General features: G+C 37.3%; 3 protein-coding genes across 3 annotated transcripts; 2 read left to right on the plus strand and 1 right to left on the minus strand.

The window, feature by feature from the left end:
• Positions 1–3,072: 3,072 nt before the first annotated feature.
• PKNH_1236400 (uncharacterized protein) lies at positions 3,073–6,880 on the plus strand (the record flags this gene model as incomplete). The annotated part of the gene is made up of 3 exons (XM_002260379.1): positions 3,073–5,847; positions 5,973–6,468; positions 6,747–6,880. 3 exons carry the CDS (start codon positions 3,073–3,075, stop codon positions 6,878–6,880), a joined length of 3,405 nt encoding a protein of 1,134 aa, XP_002260415.1.
• A 1,774-nt stretch (positions 6,881–8,654) lies between these two features.
• Positions 8,655–10,217, plus strand: PKNH_1236500 (conserved Plasmodium protein, unknown function; the record flags this gene model as incomplete). The annotated part of the gene is made up of 3 exons (XM_002260380.1): positions 8,655–8,814; positions 9,150–9,523; positions 9,669–10,217. 3 exons carry the CDS (start codon positions 8,655–8,657, stop codon positions 10,215–10,217), a joined length of 1,083 nt encoding a protein of 360 aa, XP_002260416.1.
• A 1,503-nt stretch (positions 10,218–11,720) lies between these two features.
• On the minus strand, positions 11,721–14,747 carry PKNH_1236600 (RNA-binding protein, putative; the record flags this gene model as incomplete). The annotated part of the gene is made up of 4 exons (XM_039114173.1): positions 11,721–13,382; positions 13,497–13,565; positions 13,755–14,065; positions 14,462–14,747. 4 exons carry the CDS (start codon positions 14,745–14,747, stop codon positions 11,721–11,723), a joined length of 2,328 nt encoding a protein of 775 aa, XP_038969822.1.
• Positions 14,748–18,787: the final 4,040 nt, after the last annotated feature.

The raw sequence follows: 18,787 nt of genomic DNA on the forward strand, positions 1-18,787 counted from the left end.
TTCGTACTGACAAAAAAGAAAAAAAAAGTTATTGAGAAAGGGAAAAAGCCCTGGAATTTTTTCCTTCACTTTATTTATAATATATATAACGGTGCCTACGCAATTATTATGCATGTAATGCTTGCGTAAGATACAATCATCCAAAACTGCGTATTTTTAAGCGTATCTTGCATTTTTTGGCTACTTTAAAATTCAGAGAAGAATAATAAACGTGTCGCTTTAAATAATATGCCCCCCTGGCGCATATATGGGCATGCCACAATGTAGGCTCACGTGATAGTATTTACGACTACCTATAAATGCATATGTAAAAATGTATATAGATATAATATATATATATATTCATATTTACGTACTTATGCGTATACTGCAATCAATCGAGCGAGGGGTAACAAACAGCATCTACCTGCATACTTATTTATTTTTTTTTTTTCTTTACATGAAAAGACTAGCATTATTGTTAATATATATATATTTTTAATTTTGGCTTGATACGAATATATTCCCCTGATGTGGTATATTATTCCTATATATAACTTAGCCAAAAAAAAAAAAAAAAAAAAATATATATTTATATATAAGAGAATAACATTGAGAATTGGTACATATATTTGCGAAGAAAACTACTTCATTTGGGCGAGCAAAGTGAATGAAAATTCAAGGCAAAAAACGCATTTCGCATTTTTCCCAGCTGGACAAAGTCATACACGCGTACGTATACTTATATGCATACGTACATACGATGTGTACTGCAAAATATGTGACCCATAGAAGTGGAAAAGGGGGTGCGAGGAAAGCGTGGCTGGGGTCCTCAGCCCAGCTGACGTATGTAGAAACAGCTGTACAAAATTATGCTACGCGACATGTCCACCGGTAGAATATATATATTTTTTTGAAGTGGTGAACACACACGTGGGTTTGTTTTATTTATTCGACTGTGCATTCTCCCACCGAGCGTAACCCGTTGGGTTACCGAACCCTTAGTAAAGCTTTTGCACTTTGTAGAGGATCATTTTTTTTTTTGCGTACGAAAATTTGGTCAATCTCATGGAAATGGAACATATCGCGGTGAAAAGATGACTTTCCACCCCACCCACCCCCATTTTTGTCAAGCGTCCTGAATGCACCCACGAAATGCATAGCTACGTGCATAACAACGTTTGCTTCGTATGTTTGTATGTTCGCATATGCAAATGTGTATGCATGTAAGTGCATGTAAGCATGGACAAAAAAAAAAAAAAATCGGCTCTTTTTTCTACTTTATGAAAGTGGCATTTTCCAAAAAAAAAAAAAAAAAGTAAAAATCATCAATTAAGTGAAATGCCTATTTTGTACCTTCCAATGTGTATCACTCATTTCCATGCATTATTAAATGCTCCTTTAGCGAATGCCAAAATGGGGTGACCCACAAATGTTTCATATTTGTCTGAGCATCCTTCAGTATATTCAGCAAAACATACAAGTCTGCGCTACAGTGGGGAATGAGATCCCCCAAATTGCAACTTTGCAAAGATTGATTGGCATTATTTGATGTTTTATCAGCTCTCACGCAAGTTATGCATCCGAATGGTTTGGTTCCAATTTCGCTCCGGCTGGGACTTCTCATTGCCCACTTTACTACTTCCCAGGGGGACCAATTAGAACATAACGGAAAAAAAGGTTTTTAAGAAGGTGCACATGTCAGTGATAATGCCCTTTTCCCGCATGATTCGTATGGCGTTTTTTTTTTTTTTTTTTTTTTTCTTCATTTTTACAAATGGTGATATCAAGGGGGGGCTGAGTTGTATGGTGAAAAAGACCAATAAATTGGCTTGTAGTTCTTTTCCTCATTTGTAGTCTATAGGTGTAAAATGCGCAAGTATGTACATATATAAACATATGTATATTTTGCTTTCCCCTCAATGCTACCGCAAAGGCGATTGGTTCATATAGATTGGCCGAATGAGCACCATTTTAGCAGAGATGATGGTGGCCTAATTTTTCTTGCCAACAGGTTCCCAGGTGTACAGACAAAATATCACCTTCAGTAAAACATGTGCATGTAGTGTAAATAATGCAAATAAATATAGATACATGTGAACTGCTCATGTGTTGAAAAGGTACCTCAAAAAAATGGATAAGGACGGAATAGACTCTTCCTTCATACAATTCTTTATGGCCATTTTGTGAAGCCCTTGGTGGTCATTTTAGTGCCCATGTCCATCCTCCCCTTCAAAAAGTAGTAATACATAATTAAAAAAAAAAAAAAAAAATTCCAGGTTGCGGTCTTTTTTAGTAAGTAGAACAAATTATGTTTTATCATTTTTTCTGCATAAGTATTATCCGCCAACAGTGTAGGAAGCATTTGCCCCGTAGGGACATACCCAAGCGAGGATGGCCACGCGAATAGGGATAAAACGGTCATGCAAAAGAGAAGGGAAAAAAAAAAAAAAAGGACATGCTTGCACGCATGTGTAACTATATGCACATGCGCTTACAACATTGCAGAAAAATGAAAAAAAAAAAAAAAAATAACCTAAAGGGGATAGATCAATTCGGTCGTAAGCAGAACAGGAAAAAAAAAAAAAAAAACAATTAAGAGCAAATGAAATGTATGGTCAAATGCAACTCTGTTAAGCCAGAGAAAAATTTTAAATGTGACTCGACCGTGGAATGGAACATAAACCTGCTCATGGAACTATATCATAATATGTTATTGTTATTGTTATTGTTATTGTTATTGTTATTGTTATTGGTATTGTTTTTTTTTTTTTTTTTTTTTTTTTTTTTTGTGAGACAAGTTATAAATTTATTTCTGCGCGCAAGTAGCTTGACTTACTTAATCCTTAAGAGAAATAACATTTTTTTTTACAATTTCTACGTTTTTGAACGTGTCACTGCAGGTCTGCACGAAAGTCTAAGAAGCTTGCCTACTAAGCAGCAGGGGGGTTGGAAAATTGTTTGCATTCACTTGGCGCCTTCTCAGTGTTCTTTTTTCCATATCGATAGTTTTGCCATTTTGCATGGTTATCTTCTACACTAGTGGAACCCCTTCACACGACGCGCCCCCCGGTATCACATCGCACATAAGACATGATTCCCCAAAGCCACGAGGGTAAGTCCCAAAAGGAAGAGGAGAGGAAGAGCCATTTGAATGATCAAGTGGTGCGTGAACAATCTAACGGTATAAATGTATGCTCCTTTCCTCAGGATGTAAAAAAAGTAGGCTGGGATAGCAGCTGCAAAGAATCGGAAGGAAATTCCCTTCGCTGTATCAGTGGAAATGATGGCAATAATGGTTGTGCAATCGGTAGAGCATCCCCTCGTGATGAGTCAGGGTGTACCAATATAGTGGCGAAGGAAAAGAAGAGACCTTTCCTTCACGAGGTATGCAAGAATTATGTAATGTTGACCTTCCACAGACGATGTTACATCGTGCTAAGTGTGATAATAGGATTTTTAATTGTCACTCTAATGAGCATCTCCTTTTACATGAACATATTTAGCGAGGTGGAAAATAGGCCACAAAACCTGGGAGCTATTTTCAGAAAGATAAATGAAGAGAAATTCACAAAAATGAATGTAGCCAAAGCGAGCGATGTAGTGATTCACACAAGTGACAGTATAGGGAACGAAGTTGAACATTTTTTTAATTTTTATAAAAAGGAAAAAACTGCAACGTTATTGTTTTATCTTGACAAGGAGCAGGACAAAACCATTCTGCAATACGATACGTTGAAAGACATCTTCTTCTTGGTACAATTCTTCAAACAAATGAACACAGGAAATAAGAAAAATTGGAGTGAAATGTGTAAAAGTTTTGATGTTCCTATGATGGAATCTAAATGTTTCGTACTAGGTTTATTCACCATTTCGGAACTTCAAGATATAGATTATGACACGACACCTAATTGGAAAGAATATTTTGATGATCTCCTAGAAAAGGATGAAAGATCATTGAGCAGATTTTTCTACAATGCACTTATTTTTTTGCCACATTTTTTATATCAGCCACATAAGTTCGATATTCAGAGAACAAAGATAAAGGATATAATATCTGACATGTCTAAAAATGTGGAGGCCCTTTTATTTGTCTTCAATTTTGATGAAGGTATTGATGATTCTTCTCTTAATGAATGGTATCGTCTGCTGAACATGCATGTAAAATTGATAAATGAGCGTAAAAAAGAATTTTTGACGATTCAAAATTTGGACGGCAGTACTTATGTTCATGAGATAAATGAGGATAGAAATTGGAGCATGGCAGTTGTTAATGAAAAGGTACTGGAGGATAACGAGCAATCCTCCATCAATGTAGGCTTTAAATCAAACTACGTCTTTGCCATTCTGTCTTTTCTCTTTTTGATCATTTATGTTTGTTCTATTCCGTCGGATACTTTGAAGAATAATGGACAAAACGAAGGAACAAGAGCTAGAACGGGGAGGATGTTTTGCCTTATCCTATCTGTATATATCTTGACCTTCTTTTCCTTCTTCTCCACTTTCTTCATCTATTTGGTTTTCCAAATTAATGTTCTACGAATTTATTTATTAAATTTTTTCCCTCTCTTTTTTCTAAGCTTCCTATTTTGCTGCGTCAACATATTTTTTCGCAACAAATGCGTAGTTGGACCTTCCAAAATGATAATGCGCAGAATGAGGAGCGCAAAAAATTCGAAGATCGAATCTGTAGATATGACTAAATATTATTTGCGAGCTAGCTACAAGTCACTTTACTTTGTGTGCAAAATTACCCTCATCATTTTGGCCGTATATTTGGTTGGGTTTGCCTGCACCTACAGAATCGTCAACGTTTTTTCGGTAAACTCGGTCTTTGCCGTCGTTTGTCTGTTTCTGTACTACGCTGTGTTTTTTAACAACATGTTCGGTTTTCTGTTTTACAGGGACAGGTACTTGCTGTTGTCACCACCTGATTCGTTACCACGTTCGAAGTCCGTAGGTACCTCGTCGGGGGATCAGCCCAATCAGCCAAATCTGTCAGATCAGCACGTTATAGCCTTTTCAGAGGTAGCGCCTAGTTCAGAGCTGCTACAGAATAATTGCACATCGAATGGAAATTTATCACGCGAGGGGAACAACACCTCCCTAAACGTACGCTGCTCATGCGAAAGTGCGGGTGGAAAGAAGCATCACATAAAAAGTTGCATTTCCCCAAATGGTAGGGAAGACAGGAAAAAAGCAAGCAGTAGGAAGGGCCCAAAAAAGGGATTCCTCTTCCTCGTTGTTTTACTCTCCCTCCTTCTTTTAGGACTCTTCCTAAGTTTCCTAATAAACAGACAGAGGATTCACTTGGATGTATATCATTACATGACAAAGGAGTCTCCACTGAGAAGGTTCATCCAAAACTTTGAGAATAGGGCGGGCTTCGTAATCGAGCCAGCATACTTGGTGTTACCTCCTTCTGAAGATTTTGACTATGCAGATGAGGAGAACGCAAATATGATAATAAAGCTAGTAAACGAAATGAAGGAGCAAGGATTCATTCATGAGCCCATTGTGTCTTGGGTTCATGCATTTGAATTACTAAAAAATGATTGCCGTAATGTAGACTCCTTTAGTAATCAGTTCGATTTGCATCGCTATAGAAAATTATGTAATGACATAACTCCAATGAGGGAGAACAAAGAACTCCATTTGAATAAGTTAAAGGAAATTTTTTTCAAAGATGAGGAAAAGACATGTGATAGCTTTTACCAAATTGTGTACGAATGGATGAATCATAAAGAGGATGGGGCATATGATAATCAATTTTTTACAATTAGAACGTTGTACGGAGGGGGAATTGATCAGGTGCTCCCGCAGTATTACAACATAAGGCCACACTCGTTCTACGGCGATTTCGTGAAGGTACGTTGTGCGGTCATTCCACTGAGAAGGCCTGCCCCATCTAAGCATAGAAAAATATACAAGTGAAATTTATATATGAATTCTTTTTTTTTTTTTTTTTTTGTATCCCCCCCCCCTCTCCCCAGATGGACAGCCCGCACAAAATATCGAGCAGCCGAATCGGCTTCGTCCTGCACAATCACGCATCCAACGAAGCAAAGAACATGGAAAATATGAACAGAATAGAAAATATTATAAAAAGGAGTAACTTAAAAAATGTGTACTTTTACTCAGAAAGTTATGTACTATACAAACAAGCTACTGGATTTATGTTAGAATGCAAAGTGGTCTTAATTTTTTACTTTTTCATTTACTTATTTTCTTTGTACTTGTTCAACACCATGGGGGTCGTAATGATATTTCAGTTTTGGTTCTGCTACAATTTAAGTGTGCTCTACTTTATGCATAGCTTTGGAGTCAACACGGACGCCATTACAATAATTTTGTTCAAAATGGGGGCAGTCATATCTTTGTCCCATTATCTGTATCAGACTCTCTTTTTTAATTCCATCATGCTAGACAGGAATAATTATTCCAATAGCATGCGGCAATCCTACCCCTACTTGATATTCCTAGTGTTGTGTAAGTGGAGAACAAAATGGGGAGCAAAATTAAAACCCTGGGCCCAAGTTCGAGTGACATAATGACTTTTTACAGAATGAACCAGAACAGTTTAATTTTTCCAGAGGGGGGATATTATCCCCCCTTTTTTGTATATAAAAAAATATTGTACATATGAAAAGGGGGATAACTTCTCTTTCCCCCCTATTTGGAAGAATACACATTTTTACGCGCTTTACTGCGCTAAACGGGTTATACATTTCTCTCTTTTCCTTTTTCCTTCACCCCCATTTTGGCAGATCTTATTAGCTTCACCCTGGAAGATTACGCATCGAACGTTTTGCGCCTGCTAATCCTGAACCACGTCGTCTGGTTCTTCCTATACAGCATAACAATTTTTTACGTCCACAAAATGTACGTGAATAGGGCATGACACTACCTTTGACCATATATGTACACTGTGCAGTGTACAGTAGTAGTACCACCCTGTATTATATTGTTCTATAATTACGTAGATACATATGCGTCTGTATCACAGGTATCCTTTTTCCTTCCTCTCTATTAACTGTTTTTAAGAGAGTGCTTTCCCAGTAGGTGGTGCTTTTCCCTCTGCTGCTGCAAATGTACACTTTTTTTTCTTTTTTTTTTTTTTTTTGATTTCAAAAAGGGGGCATAACAGGACCCCCTCCCCCCGTGTGATGCCCACTCACATATATATCAACTAATAATTAATAAATTAATAAACTAACAATCCAATTACTCCATCCCAATTTGTTGTAAAGAAGCTTATGATCCCGTTTGCCAAAGAAAAAAAGGGAATGTCCCAAGAGGGAGTATAGAGCGGAATGTTGTTGTGATCGCACGCATCCTACTTTGTGCGAATTTGTTTTCCAAACTCTCAATCGCCACCAACTTGGTTTTACTTCAAAAGGTTGAGGGTCTTTCGTAATTTCCCTTTCTTTAAAAATGTTTGTTAAAAAAAAGGTTCGTAGCTTATATGCAATGTGGCACCAAAATGCGTTTTCATTTCCTTCATAATTTAGCTTTCCCTATATTGGGTGTCCCCTTCGTCACGCACCAGAAGTTCAGCTCCTCTGGGGTGGGCCAACGAGGATAGTTGTTCATTAAGGGGGTGTTGTAGATTTGGTTTGTTCCATACAGGAAAGAGCTGCTAATGCTTTTTCTCTTCTTACATATGAAGCTAGGCATAAAGAAGAAAAAGGTGCAACTCTGGGAGAAAAAAAAAAAAAAAGAAAGAAGAGCAAGGAATAAGCGCGAAGAACGACACGGCGATGCGAAAGCATGGCCGCAAGAAAACTAGTGCGAAAATGAAAGCATATGGCACGCAAAACACATATTCACATGCGACGCTCATTTCACGTTGTTTTGTTGCGCTTATACCCTCATGTGGACCCACTACGCAATATAGGAGCTTCTGCCACTATTTCGCTCTCTCTTCAAGCGGGCAATTAAGCGGACTTTGCATTGGAATTTACAGCTGCTTGCAATTTTATTCCGTCACGTAACACTTACACCTCTCACGACCTGAAAAAGCGCCACAACGTACATGCTGAAGCACGTCACTCATATACATATATGTACTTATAACTTTACTGCGCAAAGAGAAGTATTCTTCTTTTTTTTTTCTTTTTCTTTTTTTTTTTTTTTTCATTTTGAGCTTTCATTTGAATGTTACAAATAGATCAGATAGTATTCCCCTCCTATTCGAAGCTGTAAAGAGTTAAACGTTTAATCCTCCCCCCCCCCAAGAGTAATTAAGGTATGTGCCCAATTTTGTATAGGCAAAAAAAAAAAAAAAAAAAAAAAAAAAAAAATAGCTGCAAAGGAATTTGTACTGTTGTTGCTGTATGGTCTTGACCCTACGAAGGACATGTTGTGTTTTTTTTTTTTTTTTTTTTTTTTTCCCACCAAGTGAACTCAACATTTATGTATGTTTGTGGCCAACCCATGTATGAATAAATGGTGCGGCGCCCTACGGAAAAAGCGGACCACCGTTGCGGCTCTAACATGCAGTTCACATTACACTGCGGTTATACGTATAGCAGATGAGAGGCGAAGCCACATATGCGCCCATCCGCGTAACTGCTTCACACAAAACTGCTCAACTGATTAACTGCCCCTTTCGCAATTAAACAACCTCTTTCCCACCCACTTTCCAATCACCAAAGGTGTGCACAGCCGAAAACATGGCGGCGAAGTTTCAATACAGCGTCCACACGACGAACAAGTTTTCCGTGTTCGATACGGACAACTCGGATGAAGAAAATGAAAGCAAAACATTGAAGGAAGGGAAGAAGCTCGAAATAAATAGTGGCCATGAGGACAGGTCCCACAGCAATAACCCAGGTAAACATTAACGAGGGGAGAACTGTACATGTGTAGTGATCCGTATGTATATGCATATGTATTTGTATACTTGTCCTATTAGTTCTGCACCGGGGACAGCTGCGGCAGATCAGGTCTGCATAAGACTGTGCTGTTGAATTTATGTATATTTTTTCGCGGTGAAAAAATGGATAATTTATCACTCAACAGGGGAATGCTACAGAATATGTAACCTTCTCTGCAGTTGAAATTGCCCCGTAGAATATTATAAGCTAACTGTGGAGGCTCCCGTGACATGGCTTGCCCACAATTAACGCTTTTCTCATATCTGTCATTTTGTCCTCTTCCTCGTTTAGAAAAAAAAAAGATAATCGAAATAAAGGACCAGAAAGCAACCGTGGGAACTAAAGATGTTAGTGCGAAAAAAGTCAACGCGTACAACGACAGGTATAGCAAATACCCTGTATCATCAACGAACGAGTTACATGAAAGTAGCCAAGGCAGAAGCAACCGCGAAAGTTACCATCTAAGGGGAAATAATATAAGAAGTAAATTCCCTCGTAAGAGAGGAGTAGGAGGTGGCGTCGGCACAGGATACAGTAACACATCCACGAATATTTTATCCAGCAATAATTACTATAGAGGTTCGAGGGCCCACGATTATAAGATGGGCAACGACAGGAGGAACTATAACTCTGCGTATAATTATAACAAGTTCGATCACCGAGAGGTAAGTCAAGGGGGTGCCAATCACCCTGCAACCGATATTTGCGTCAACCTATAGAGGTCTAATGCCCATGTGCAAATTTTTCCATTATAGGAGTACGCGCACTAATCAACCACTTTTTCCATACTTTTAATACTTCCCCCTACAGAGAATGTTCAACGAATACAGTGATAGCAGGAGCAAGTATGAAAACACAAAGAGAGAAGCACACGTAGAATCCATAGGTAAGAATAACGAAGATAGCACAAGCGTGCCAAAGAAACACGACTCAGTTACGATAGATTATGATCTGTATAGAAAACAACAGGAGAAAAAATTAATTTCAAATAAAAATATGATGGAGAATAATGATAGGAAGACCAAAAAAAATGCATTGAATAGTGATAGGAGCAAAGTTACAACAAATACGACGAACACTAATAAACGAAATGACAATGTGGATGATGAAATAAAGGCGGACCATCCTAAGAGGAAAGCAATAAATGTTTATCAATACATTTTGGAAGAAGGGGGAAGAGTTGATAGAATTCCAGGATTTCGCAGAGGTTATCGAAGCTATAAAAAATCAGATGAAGGTAATTGGAATAATAAAATGGAAGGCAAAGGAAAAATACAGATGGACGAGAAACTTTTTAAGAAGAGAGATCCGCCCAACATTAACGATACGCGAGCCTTCCCCTCCTTGACTAGCAAATAATACCAATTCTGAACTTTTTTTTTTTTTTTTTTTTTTTTTTTGTACATGTATATGTATTTGTGTATATGTATTTGTACATGTGTGTTTTGTGTGTATTTGCAAATGTGCCTGCATGAACGTAAGTACGTGTACTCTCATGCATGTGTGCAAGTCTCTGTCCAAATGTGAAACAACCGTATTTTTAAGAAAATTTTTTTATTTTTTTAAAAATTAAACTGAAATGAAGTTCATATAAATATTTTTTTGTGCAAACAGTGGTTGGCAGAAGTAGGGGGCTAGGATGGTACCTTGCAGAGAGGAAGTTTCCACTCGGGATACACAATTTTAGCTGTGAAGCTGTAGTTACACAGTCGTACGATAGGAAGTATTTGTTACCCCCCTCCCCATGTAGCCGTTATTTTCGGAACACTGCAACGCTGCTTACGTGCATATATATAGGACTAATTTGAGATTACCTTCTTTTCCCAACATAAAAAAAAAAAAAAAAAAAATTGAGCAAATGTTTATGTTCTTACATAATTAGGGGAACCATAAACATATATGTCACCCATTTGGGGGAAATCCACTATGGTATGCACCACGAGGACTATCATACATATGTGAAGTGAACCACGGTAAGACACAATATCAACAGTTTGTGCCGGGTGAAAAAGAAGAAACCCCTTCCCCCTTATAGTGTTTCCATTTTTTAATTATACCCCCCTGTGGTTTACATCATAATGGAAAAGAATTAAAACATCTTAATTTTGTTTAATAATAAAAGTTCTTTTTTTTTTTTTTTAAAAAAAAAAAAAAAATTCTATATTTTAAAATAAAAAAAAAAAAAAAAAGGTGCATACTCATCAGATGACAAATGCGTTCGAACAAAACACGGAAGAATATCGTTTTGCACTTCGCAGGTCGTCATAACAATTCTGATGACGAATGAGCGCACTAATATGTCTGTACGCACGTGTGTACGTACCAATGCAATTCTCCATGGGGTTGTTATTAATTTAAACCTCTCCCACAGGCAAATGGTTATTTTGTCTGTTAAAATAAACACACCCCTACGTCTTCTATAGGGCACGCGTTTATGCACTCCTGGGCATTATCTTCCTGTTCTTCCGCTTCTTCATTGGCTAATTTGATTTCCTCGGAAATGTAGTGGTTCCTTTTTCACGTAATTCTTGCGGATCTAAGGGTAGGGGCACACTCAAGTATTTGAGGGGGGGGTATCTTCAATTTCACGTTGTTCTTTTAAATGTCTACTCTAGGAATTATTGTGCACCCCCCCCGTGGCCTTTCCTTCCCTTATCTGGTATGCCACATGTAAGAATAACCCGAAGCTGAATCGTTTTTTTTCTTTCCACACATTAATGACAAGCAGATGTATAATCCACCAGGGGTGTGACAAACAAAAAAAAAAAAAAATGACCAAAAAAATAAAATAATAAATAAAATAACAGGGGGAAATAGGTAGGTAAAATGGTAAAGCAAGATGGAGCATTCATTATTTAAATTCTATTTTTTGACAAGATATGCTGCTAGTGAACTAAACTGATTGAGCCAATTCGGGACTTCATTTTTGTTTTCTTCCTTTCCACTTGCTTCGCTCATCTCATTGGAGGAGTCATTCTCCTGGTTCAGTTGGGCGGTCAAATTACTCTTGGCTCCCACGACTTGCGCCGACACTGCTGGGATTGCATCGGACTTGTTCGCATTGGAGAAGCCACTATGGTTGTTATTGTTGCCGTGGGGAGGGTTGTTAGCTGTGGGGGGGTTATTCTCCCTCACACCTTGCGCGTTATTTAATGTGTTATTGTTACTGTGAGGCGGGAAATTATTATTAACTGCGTTATTTGGGCCACCTCCCCCCTGTTTAGAGAAATTGCCATAATGGCTGCTGTGGTTGCTTCCGTTAATGTTACTGTTCATCACTCTCCCTGCGCCACCAACCGCTGCAACTGAGTTGGTAAACCTGTTCTGATTCTGATGATGAATGTTCAAGTTTTGAAAGTTCTTGTTCACATTCGTTTGGTTGACATTTGTCATGGGATTTTGTTGATTAAAATTTCCAGGTATGCTATCTTGACTAGCTACACCACCATGTTCAGGTTGCGTCCCCCTCATTGCTACACCAGTTTTTTTATCGAGAATTTGTGGATTATAACACACAACCCCCAGGAAAATATTATTAAAATTGTTTGAGTTGTTAATACCTCCAACGGAGTTGCAGAACTCTGTGAAAATTGGACATCCTGGGAATATAAGATACATATGCCAGTCGTCACTTGTGGAGGATAACCCAACTCTATCCTTACTATTAAAATAGTTTCTGTAGGCATCCAAAATATTTTCGTCTTCTTTATTCTCTATTTGGAAATAATACGTGGCTTCTATTTTGGGTAGCGTTTTCATTTTTTTTCTGTGACTTATAACTATGTTAGAAATGTTATTGTTCAAAAAATTCTTTACATCCCCATTTACGGCATATCCAATAACGCTCAGATTTTCTTTATTCTTCATTTCGAGGGTTCCTTTCCACAGGGCGTACTTCACATTACCAGTGGGATTGTTCGATCCCATGTTGGGGATGGAAGATCCGCCGCTATGCAAAGGGGGTAGCAGTTTTTCATTTCCGTGGAACTGCCCTTCCCTATTCAATATCCCATTGTTCAGTATGTGGTTCTTGGTGGGTTCTTTCAACGTTGAGGAATTCACCCCCCCCGTTAAAAGGTTATTATTTTGTTCGGATTGGTACATTGGTGCATTAGGGTTGATGACACTTGCGTGCATGTGGATATTCCCCTTGAATTCGTTACTAACCGCACTAGTACTATGTATGTTGTTTATTGCATTACTTGGCGCACTGATGTCAACGGCGGGCCTGTTAAAGACATGTTGAGCGCACTTTCTCAAATGGTCACACAAGTATAGTTTTATCCTGGGGGGTTTATTCATGCTATCCTTAAAAACGGACTGTGATATTTCTTCCATTTGCCTATTTCGTGCGTCCCCAATTGGTTTATTTGGCATTCTATTCTCTTCGTACGTTTTTAACAAATTATTTATTTCCATGTCGTTTGCATTTACATTGGGCATACCGAGGAAACTGCTCCCGCTACCAAAATTGGAATTCTCCATGGAGTTGTTTCCACCAGTGCGTAATCGCTTGTTTGCATGCTGTGGGTAAGAAGAAAGGAGGAAAAAATGAACAGAGGTGGGAAGGCATGCGAATAGGTAACATAAAAGCATGTATGCAATGGCAAGATTCCTAATGCTGTATAAGAATCCTACCTCGTATTCTCTGAAACCGTTCGCCTCTGGGTCGTACGGTATAGCGCCATCATTATTTAGGATTCCATCCTGAGGTGAATAAGAAGAAAAACAAATAGAAAGAAAATTGTTAAAAAATTGTCGCAGCTGTGTGCAGATATGTGGAGAGACACACAAAAGGTATAGACCTGAGGACATGCACTAAATGTAGGGGGGGATAAAAATAAAAATGGAAAATATAATTATAACACTGCTGTTTAAAATTTCACATAAAATTACATTTCTCGCCATGCGCTTGTTATTGTTTGTGTATCTGTTGTTGTAGAACTGGTTGTTCCGATTAATTTTTCGGTTGAACTTGTTGTTGCCATTCGTGGGGCTAGACATGTTTGCATTGTGGTTCACTCCGCCATTGTGGCTGCCATTATTGTTGCCATTATTATTGTTCCCGTCCAGGTATGGGTAGTTATTAGAAATGCCACTTTCGTCCTCATCGTTAACGTCATTTACTTTGTTGTTATTGTTATTGTTATTGTTGTTGTTATTGTTGTTGTTATACCTTTCGAAATAAATTCGCAAAGCTCTTCCATCTACAGAAATACATAATTAGGAAAGAAAGAAAAAAATGGAGTAATTAATGTGTGCCTATCCGTCTATTTAATAAGAAATGCTTTTTGTGCAGGCCGGATTGTAGATGTGACAAAACGTGAAACAATGCTGCGGGACAGATTATAATGCAGAGGGTTATGTTTTGAATAACTGGACAAGTGTGACGGTACGGATGAAGATACGCTATTGGCCGCTATCCAACGGATGGACGATATTAGTGCTATGGCGAATGAAACGACCAAGCGAAAACGTAAAAAAAAAAAAAAAAAAAAGAAATGAATACATGAAAAATGGAGAAATGGAACGAAAGACAAAAGGCCAAAGAAGAGCAAGTTCCGAACCAGTTACAGCCGAAACTTATTCACATGAAGGATTACTTAGAAACTTCCCGTTCATCTGTTTTAGACATCTTTTAGCCTCCTCGGGAGCGCTAAACAGAACATGGGCATATATGGCATACGGTCCGATACTTGTATTCACTTTAAGACTTATACTTTCGATAGAACCAAATTTTTTGAATAAGTCCAACAGTTCACTTTCTTTTGTCTCCTTAGATATGTTTTTTACACATAAAATTCTAAGCCCCCTATCATCATATCTACTCTCAAACTCTTTTTTACTAGTATTCAAACTAGTTTGATTTTGTATTTGTACATCAGTCATTTAGTCGAAATTTTAGAGAAAACAAAAAAAAAAAAAAAAGGTTAAAAAAAAGGGATACGTCATTTGAAAATGAACGTAACGAAATGAACCTTCCTTTTGTCCCTTTGTCAAAAATTTCCGTTTCCCTTTTTTTTTTTTTTTTTTTTTTTTTTTTTAATTATTTTGTTAACAAATCGACGCAGGCTAATTTTCTATGGAGAATTTGGAACGTGGCACGGGGGGGAAATATTTTGTTGTATTATTCTCAGCTATACGCGCAAAAAATATTTCTGAAATATTTTCTCGTCGCTTCTGGTATATATTAAAATGTAAAGTGTGTGTGTGTGTGTGTATATACTACTGCGTGTACGGTTAAATATACATGTAAATATGCACTGCAGTTATTGGGAGAAGGAAGAAATTCTTATAAGAAATAGAGGTATGCGTAATTTTGGAAGTGTCCCTGCAAACTGTTTGGTAATCTCGGGTGTCATTTTACTTACTCGCACATGTATATACATACACATATGCTCATTCCTGCACGTATAATTATGCTTGTACGTACGCGCGCATGAGCACGTATGAATTGTATATGTAAAACACTTCTATTTTATTTGTTCAAACGCGATGAATTGCGTCTCTTCTTTTCTGCTTCTATTTCAAATAATTATCCTTTTGCTACTTCATAAACGTACGGATGCATATACAAATAACCCTACACTTTGAAGGATGTGCAAGGATGGGGCAAGGGGCACCATTCCAACCGAGTGTTCCCACTACATGTAATAGTGAAATAACAACGCTCTTTGCGTGTACAAATCGGCAAAGTAAAGGGTTACATATACAAATGTGCAAGCAAGGAGGTGTGTACAGATAAATATATATGTATATATATGTGTGTGTGCTGGTTTGCTATACTGAAATATGCTTAACTGATATGCTTCTTTTCAGATATACGACATGTTGATTACGCTTTACACATTAATTGGGGATGAAACATTAAATTTACAGAGTAATAATACAAGCTGACCCTACTCAAATTGAACTTTAAATTTACACGTCATTTTGTACCTTCCGCGTTGGCTAATCAAATATATTAGTTTTACGCTTCAGATAAACGTATTTATTTAAAATGCAAAGGATCAGCAGCTTTATTACGTTATGGGGAAAAAAGAAAAAATACGCAGAGAAGAATAAAATAAACAAATTCAATTGGGCTTATATCACATTAAAGGTTTTCTTCTAAGGTGAAGTCCTTTTCTTCATATATGTGTTTGCTGTTAAGAGATTTAGTAATTGAATTTCGCATTCAAGTGCCATTTGCCTGATTTTGATGGCAATCACGTTTTTTATATTTTTAAGCTCTATTTTCTTTGCAAGGAGGCATGCATACTATATTATATTTATTTATTACAGTCATTCACAGGGAAAGAAAAAAAAAAGAAAGGCAGGGTTCGAAACAGAAGGAAATATTATTTTTTAAATGATGTTGAATCCTGTCATTTTACACGTTTACATATTTCTTAAGAACTCTTCAACAGTACGACGCCTCGCAAGTTGAGTTCACTTGATTTAAAGAAAATTAATATTCATGTTTTCTTCCTTCGCGTTTAACGTATGTACGTACTTGTGGAAAAAATGAATATGGCGGGATGGAGCGGAAAGTACGCCGGCCAAGAAATGTAGGATATTGAACACTTAAATGGTATACATATCAAGTTTACATAATGAACATATATAATTGCAAGCATATATATATACATTATACTTGGAATTTTGGGGGCCAGAATAAATAAAATAGGAAGGTTTTCGTTTCATATATTTGTTTTGTAATCCATCTTATGGGTTTTTATATTCGGTTATATGATTAAAAATTTTTTTTTTGGAATTACATAAAAAATGAATGATGAACGAGCGTTAAGAAAAAAAAAAAAAAAAAAAAAAAAAAAAAAAAAAACGCAGAAGGCAAAACATTTTAAACAAATTGTACGAAAAACGAAATAGCTTTAATATTTTTGCCATACAAGAAATTATTGCATAATTTTTTTTTAGTAACGAAAATCAGGCACAAAGCTGTCAGCAGAGGGGGGGGGGGCAATATACGTGCATGGAAACGCACTTAAGGAAAAAATGAAAAAAGAAAAAACACATAAATGTTTCGTTCATAGTTATTTGTTAGATATACAAATGATTAAAAAATGGGAAGAACCAAATTTATGCCTCATGGCAGGAAAAATTGGCAAAATTAATTAGCATTATATTTCCCCCCCCTTTTGGGCGCTTTCGCGAAAGGGAGGTTTTCACTGTATTTATTTCCCCATAATTTGTACCATTATTAAATGCCAGATTGTTTGGGATGCCTTTTTTGGAAGAAAACTGCTGTATCATTTTTGCGCTAGAAAGTGCGATTTTGGCAGCAGTTTTTTTTTCTTTTTTCCGACTTAACATTTTAACCTTCCAGTTGCTCACATTTTTCGCAAAGGCATTCTTTCCATCTTCACTGCTATATAACAATTATGAACGTGTCACACTTTTGAAGAAAGTGTTAAATCATATTCCCCCATAATATATATCCGCGCACAATCCAGCTTTAGTGCCACACATATGCGCATTTTCATTTCACACAAATAAAGGAGTTACATATTTGTATGGCCCGTTCAGGTTAATTCGTAAAAGAATTGAACAATACGTATCATCCATGGCGTATTTTTTGTAAGTGCCTGGTGAGTTCATATTTAGGGGGCAAAGTGAGAAGACGTGCTGCTTTCTCTACGTTGTTGCGCCGTTCTGTATCACAAACGCATTCTCCTTTTTTTTTTTTTTTTAATTTTGACATCGGCAAAATTGATAAGAAAAGGATCATTGCACAAGGAGAGGTGGATACCTTTGATACGTTAGCATGTTACTTGATTAACCCTAGGGGCGATGGAAAAATACTGTTGTGCGTAACTTCTTTGTTTAGCCACCTTTACGCAGCGTACGGGTACCTTTGTTTAAGTTCGGTGCCATTATATGAGTGCGTATTTGATCTGCTGCCAGATGTATAGAAAAATTAGGTGTACAGAAGTGATTTTGTGAGGAGGCATCAGTTTCTTCCGGCCGTCTGCGACGGGCTGGAATTTGCGTATATATATAAAAATATATAAGCGTACGTAAGTGTGAAGCAATTTTTATATGTTCCAACCCTCAAACATGGTGGAACTTTTTTTTCTTTCTTTCTTTTAAGAGGAGCGCGCGGTATGTGTTGTGACGGGAGAAAGAAATTGGGAAAAAAAGTAATAGAAGCCCCAAGTGGCAAAAAATAAAGGACATAAAATAGGCCAAAAGGAGGACTAATCTCCCGAAACATACCTTCGCGAACACACCTTTCGCTTAAACACCGTTCAGGGGAACGCCTTCGCGGAACCCATTGACGGAATCCCTCTGAAACCTTCGGAAAGAATCTCAGCGAACCTCCCGCAAATTCGCGCAACGGGCTACTCTCCCTAAAAGAATCCAGAATTAGACCTTACAGGAAGAGGACGAAAGAATTATTAAAATTATATAAATTACAATAATAAAAAATTGATAAAAAAAAAATAAAATAATAAAATAAAGTTGCAAACAAAATATGAAATAAAGTGGAATGGATAATTTTCCTTCTTCTTTTTTTTTTTTTTTTTCTCTTGTTCCTCTCTGTATATTGTTCAATTTCCCTTGTTTGGTTTCGTGTTTAGTTTCGGGTTGGACGGCGTGTCCGATTCGATGTTTCGTTTCCGTTTGCCGTCCTGTCTGTGAGAAATTTTTCCTTCTCTCCTTTCCCCTTAAAACAAATGAAGCTAACCCCGAAACCTCATTCAAACACCCATGCAAAGCTTTATTCCTAAACCCTAAACCCCTTAAACTTTACTCTAGCACCCTTAAAACCTTATTCTAACACCCCTACAACCTTACTCCTAAACCCTGACTTCTATACCCTGAAACCTTACTCTTAAACACTGGAACCTTATTCGTATACCCTGAAAGCCTACTCCTATATCTCTGAAATTTTTCTTTCTTCAATTAAACTTCCTTCTTTTTCT

The sequence above is a fragment of the Plasmodium knowlesi genome (genome assembly GCF_000006355.2).
Source record: "Plasmodium knowlesi strain H genome assembly, chromosome: 12".
In the NCBI taxonomy this organism is placed as follows: domain Eukaryota; phylum Apicomplexa; class Aconoidasida; order Haemosporida; family Plasmodiidae; genus Plasmodium; species Plasmodium knowlesi.